Source organism: Dasypus novemcinctus, chromosome 22 (genome assembly GCF_030445035.2).
Source record: "Dasypus novemcinctus isolate mDasNov1 chromosome 22, mDasNov1.1.hap2, whole genome shotgun sequence".
Lineage (NCBI taxonomy): Eukaryota > Metazoa > Chordata > Mammalia > Cingulata > Dasypodidae > Dasypus > Dasypus novemcinctus.
This window is the reverse complement of record NC_080694.1, coordinates 9,465,336-9,471,670: the sequence shown is the minus strand read 5'-3', so window position 1 is coordinate 9,471,670 and position 6,335 is coordinate 9,465,336. Positions and strand designations below refer to the sequence as shown.

At 38.5% G+C, this 6,335-nt stretch overlaps 1 protein-coding gene across 1 annotated transcript; it reads right to left on the bottom strand.

Moving 5' to 3' along the window:
• Window positions 1–1,179: 1,179 nt before the first annotated feature.
• Window positions 1,180–2,151, bottom strand: LOC139437286 (olfactory receptor 7A17-like). Its single transcript, XM_071210932.1, has one exon. The coding sequence runs from the start codon at window positions 2,149–2,151 to the stop codon at window positions 1,180–1,182; it is 972 nt and encodes a 323-aa protein (XP_071067033.1).
• Between the last annotated feature and the right edge of the window lie 4,184 nt (window positions 2,152–6,335).

Genomic DNA, 6,335 nt, shown 5'->3' with positions numbered 1-6,335 from the left:
CTGGGTGGTGTTGCAGGGACAATTACCGGACATTGTAGATCCTCCCACAGTCCACTGGATGGAACATGGGAGAGTATGGGCTATGATGTGGACCATTGACCATGAGGTGCAGCGATGCCCAGAGATGTACTCACCAAATGCAATGGATTGTGTCGTGATGATGGGGGAAAGTGTGGCTGTGGAGGGAATGGTGGGGTGGGGGTGGTGAGAGTGAATGGGGACCTCATATTTTTTAAATGTAATATTTTTTAAAAATGAATAAAAAAATAAAAAATTTAAGAAAATTAAAAATAAATAAATACATAAAAATAAAAAAATAAAATAAATTGTAAAATTAAATAAAGTTGATTTCAGTGATTAATGAAGAAGCCTTTAATTATACCAAAGGCAACTGAATGTACACTTTGTATGTATTGTACAGTGTGTGATTATTATTTAATAAAATTGTTTTTTAAAATATCATACAATGAATGTCACCATCTAGGTAGCCATAAGTACTTGCAATGGCATGGAGGTTTGTGCAGTAGCAATTTATGGCTGCAAATCAGAACACTCCATTAAAAGAGGTATGATAGCCAAAATGTCAACCTCCTGTGTTTAGTCATATCTGATCAAGAATATATATTAGAAATTAATGAATACAAGTCTATATGATTAACCAAATACCATTAATTGAACACTCTGGGTGGATTGTATGCTTTATTAAGCTGTATCAATAAATTTGATTTTTTAAGAAAAGAATATAGATTAGAGATTTGAACATACAAGAGATAAATTACTGACTGATAGAGGAAATACCTAGGTTGTAATTTGTCACCTCTTTAAATTTTATGACAGTTTTGAACAAAAGCAGATATTCTATTCAGAGAAAATCAAGAAGTGATATTCATAGGCAGCATTGGTGGAATTCAAGCAGGAACAGGAGGTGATCCAATGAAATTATTCAGAAAATGCAACCCATTCCTGAACAACACTGAAAAACTCCTTAAACATGTACATGAATCATGCATACTTCAAGGAGAACTCTTTCATTATCAAAAATAAAATCTTGCTCTATAACACAATGTGTGATTTAAAATTTTACTTCTTCATTTTTGAGGTCATCTTGACTCTAGGCAAGTCTATATGCACCTACTGAACAAAGAAAGGAAATATGTAGGTCTGAAGGTTTAGGAGCTGCTAAAACTGGCCTTTCAGCTGCTGCAAGACAAATGACACTTTGCAGACTTTCCTCCCAAAGCATTTTTTCAGAGCCTTCTTTATATCTTTATTCCTCAGACTATAGATGAAGGGGTTCAGCATGGGTGTGACCATAGTGTACATGACAGCAGCTGGTGCACCTGAATGTGTGTTGTGTGAAGCAGCAGGACTGAGGTACACCCCTATGGTTGTAAAATAAAATAAGGAGACTACTGAGAGGTGAGATGCACAGGTTGAAAATGCTTTATATTTCCCCTGAGCTGACGAGATTGCAAATACAGAGGAAACAATCTTATAGTAGGAGAAAAGGATTCCAGCAAGGGGACCCCCGGCCAGGACTCCAGCTATTAAATACATTACTAAGTAATTGAGAAAAGTGTCAGAACAGGCAAGTTGGACCATCTGACGAAGTTCACAGAAAAAGTTTGGGATTTCTACACTTGAACAAAAGGACAGTTGTGACACCAATAAACTCTGTAAACAGGATTCCATAACACTCATGGTCCAGGACCCCAGAGCCATCAGGACACAGATCCGGGGTTTCATATCGACTGTATAGTGAAGGGGGTGGCAGATGGCCATAAAGCGGTCATAGGCCATCACGGCCAGGAGGCAGTCATCCAACCCTCCAAAGAGCAAGAAAAAGTACATCCGGGTGAGGCAGCCTGCATAGGTTATGACTCTACTCTGTGCCTGGATGTTCACCAGCATCTTTGGGACAGTAGTGGAGGATAAACCAATATCACAAAGGGACAAGATTGAGAGGAAGAAGTACATGGGTGTGTGGAGGTGACAGTCAATGATGATGGCCAGGATGATGAGCAGGTTCCCAAAAATGGTGACCAGGTACATGGACAGGAACAACCCAAAGAGGAGGGGTTGCACTTCTGGAACTTCTGTAAATCCCAGGAGAAGAAATTCTGAAATTTGCGTTTCATTTCCAGGTCCCATGTGCCTGATGAGACTAAGAAGAAACAAAAAGGAACATGGATAGTTTCACAAAGCAAGTAGCACTATCCAAACAGAAATGTTACATTGCCTATTTCAGTGATAAATTTAATATTATATTATTTATATAGATCTTATCCCTTTAGGGTATTTGTAGTGCCACCTCTGACTAGGAATTCCATCCCCCAAACTCAGCCCTTTACCAAGAATTCATGAACACTATGGATTTCATGAGATATTCATTCATTTGTGGAATATGTATTGAGTTGTGACTAAGAGGCAAGTAGAATTGTGGCAATGAGTTTACAATGCTGTAACTAAAAAGTCCCAACCATTGGCACATAAAGAATGCATGCAATTAAAACAATCATATTACAAAGGGGATGATTTCACATGCTTTAAGGAAAAGAAAGCAGGTAAAAAAATTGAAATGATGGAGCTGTTTTTCACTTGGTGTTCAGAAAAGTCCCATATATGATGTGAAATTCAAAGAGGCACCTAAAGGAAAAGAAGGTAGTAGCCATGAGGATGTAAGGGGAAATTTGTGCCCAGTGGGATAACTTCTAGGAAAAAGACCCTAAAAATGACTTTTTTCCAATGTTCAGAGTGAACAAGGAGGTCAGTGTGGCAGGGAAATGATTAAGAGGATAGTGAATAGAGATGATTTCAGAGGAAGTTTAAGAACAAGGCAGCCTTGTTGCTGCTGAATCTTCAAATTCAGGGAGTTCTTTATGCATATTCTGAACCTCTCACTATTCATTAATTTGGATGCAAAGCTATCCCACCAAATGGAATGGAACTGGTCCTATTGTCATTTTTAGAATAGCCTCCAGGCTCTGTACTATAGAAGACAACCTATTGTAATATATGAGCTTAGATACCACTGCTCTGAGTACTGCTCACATCACACATCACATCCCATACACACTTCACACACACACACATAATGCACACCTTAGCATCATTGGGCTGGAGTTAACATCATGCTCTTCTCATACTTAGCCACACTGATAATCCAGGAGTAAATAAAATGCAAACTGACAACATCAGTTTTTCTATTCTCCAAGTATTTAGAAATGGTGCTCTGAAATTCTAGCTGACAAGCCTCCCATGCTCATGTAAACACAGTGTTCCCTTTTGTTATGATCACTTTATTCCCTTTATTTAAAGAAACATACAATATCTGCTCAGTAATAAGACAGGAAGGAATTAAATGGACTTAAAAGGAAAGATAAAAACTCAAGCATCACATGAGAAATTGTGATGAAAAAATCCTTTTTTGCTTCTGATGGCAATCCAATTCCAATTTTATCACTCTTGAAGCCCAGAAAAAAAAAAAAAAAACAAAAAAAAAAAACAAAAAGAAATTCACAAAAAAGACAAAGGCAGTGATATCTTCTTACAATGACAAGACACTTAATAGAATGGTCACTTCAAGCATAAAATGACCTATGGGAATAAACAAATGTTTCACAACTGAAAATATGTAACTAGTACAACAATGTTGGGAATTTTTATATGGTGCATTTGATGTCTTTTTAAATTATATTAAGGGCAAAATTTTTGGAATCAGATATGTCTTATTTTGAATCTTAGACTCTCAATTGTCATTCTTTCCGCATCTCTCAGAGCCTATTCAACAGCCTTATTTCAGTTCCATTGTTGCTTTTCCAGCAAGAGCAGGCTGAAAATTGCTCCAGATTATGTAAAGAATAAAAGCAAACTGTGGTCCACTGCAAAGTAAAATGCCTTCCAAAGGATGGCAGAAAGTGATGCAATTTCAGAAGTAGATCTAACCCCAAAAGGCACGATGAGGAAAAACAGTTGGTAATGCAATTAAAAATTGATCTATTAATCTAACGGAAGCAGAACTTTCTAGGTTTGAAAAATAATGAGGTGAATATCATATATAATGATGATAGACATTAACACATTCCTCCAAAAGTGTTTATAAAGACATAGAAGAACTAAATGGCAAAGAGCAAAGTTGAAGGAAAAAACTTGCAGTTTTTTGATTGAAAGTTTACTTATAAAGAAGAAGGACATACGCCCTAATATATAAAGGTACAGAGTTGCAAAAATAAGCTGCAATGGGGAATGTAAATGACCAACAGACAAGATATATAACTTGCCCGATAGGCATAATTGCTGAGGTGCAGGGGGAGGAGGCTGCCACACAGCTTCTCCATCCCCAAGCTGGAAGCCTGTGACCAGAAAACCAGAGTCTCTTAAACAATAAAATAGGTCCTTTTCTCCAGCCCCCACAGCAACATTCAGGCCAAACCACAAACTCGGCTTGTACAGAGCCATAATTGTCCAGGTCCCTGAGTGTGCAGGAGCCCACACTTAATAAACTGTGCTTTTATGAAATAAACTGTGGGCCTCTGGTCTTGAAGAGTGCTTTGTAATACCTTAAAGGGCGTGCTGCTGTGATATTTTTGAATAATTTTGCAGTAAAGACCTGATCTTTCTAAAAAAAAAAAAAGGTCACTGAGTAAATGTTGTGGTATATAAATTCCACCCATTTTATAAAAACAACTTTTTTTATGTGACTATCCAATGTGTGAGTATATGCCTCATGAAATGCTACTGAAAGGAAATATCTACCTCCATTATATTAGATAGTTCCTATCAAAGAGCCATTTGCTTAAATATACCTCATCCTAAATGTAAAACAAAAAAAAGTAATGCCTCAATTCACTGAACAGTCTGCCACTGCTGCTAGCCCATTCCCCTATTCCCACCTAACTACAAAACTCCTTGGACAGGTATTTCCCTTTTCCTGGAACTGCCTTATCCCTGCTTTTCCCTCTTCTAAATGGGTTTCCTTTCTCCTTTCTTAGTCATCTGTAATGTGTCCTGTATTACTGACTCAAATGGACAAACATTTTTAACATAAAAAAAAATCCATTATCTTAGCAGGCCTGAGAACTAGTACAATGATCATTCAGCTCTGGGTCAGGCTGGAGTAGATCCCAGATGAGCTCAAGTCAAAACTCCCAAATTCCATCCAACCGGAATCTTCCCTGCATGTTCTGCTGAGCCCTCTGACTCACTTGGATGGAATTGGCAAGATGGTATTTCTGTAGAAGTCCAAAATCCTTGGTTGGTGAAGGAGACTGAGGCTGTACCCCCACAAAAGACAGCAGAAGAGAGTCGGGCATCAGTCCTTAAACCAGACTTGGGACCCCAAAGAAACACCCATATGCCATCCAGCCTGAGTGTACATAAGATAACTGAGTGCAGCAGAGGAGATATTTACCGCTTCTCTATATCTGCTCATTAGGGAGCATCTGCCTTTTTGTTGATCCAACCTTGAATAATCATTTCCTTCTTTGACATTGATCTGGGGAGGGAAAATGTTTTTCTTGATTTTCTGTTCTCCAAACACCGGGTTATGAGTCAGGGAAGTCAAAAGTTTACTATTCCTCTTCCAAGAACTCTCCTCTCTTCCACACCTCTAACCAGGTAGTAACTTACCTCAACCATTGACTTAAAATTTACTCCAAAAATTAACACTGAGGGGCCCTTTGCCCTGGGTCTCTTGATTTTCCAAATCACTGGCATGGTTTCTGGATACAGTGTACTCTAGGAGTTACTATCAGAAAATTGCCATTCTCTTCAAGAAAGTAGAGATCTGTGTTCATCTGACATAAAATCATGACTGCTAAAACCCTTTAATTGATCATGTTATTCCAAATCTATTAGGAATATAATGTTTGTAACATGTTAAGACCTATAATGTAGTCCCTCATCTATAAAATGATTGCTGATTACGAGAACTATCTTTTTTAAAATTATTTATTTATTATTATTTTTTAATTACATTAAAAAATATATGAGGTCCCATTCAACCCCACCGCCCCCGCCCCCCACTCCCCCCACAGCAACACTCTCTCCCATCATCATGACACATCCATTGCACCTGGTAAGTTCATCTCTGAGCATCACTGCACCCCAAAGTCAATGGTCCACATCATAGCCCAGACTCTCTCATGTTCCATCCAGTGGGCCCTGGGGGGATCTACAATGTCCCGTAATTGTCCGTGAAGCACTATCCAGGACAACTCCATGTCCCAAAAACGCCTCCACATCTCATCTCTTCCTCCCATTCCCCACACCCAGCAGCCACCATGGCTACCATTCCCACACCCATTCCACATTTTCTCTGTGGACATTGGATTAAT

Excerpts from the sequence above, each read along its gene's own strand:
- LOC139437286 (XM_071210932.1), bottom strand. The coding sequence starts at position 2,151 with ATGGGACCTGGAAATGAAACGCAAATTTCAGAATTTCTTCTCCTGGGA.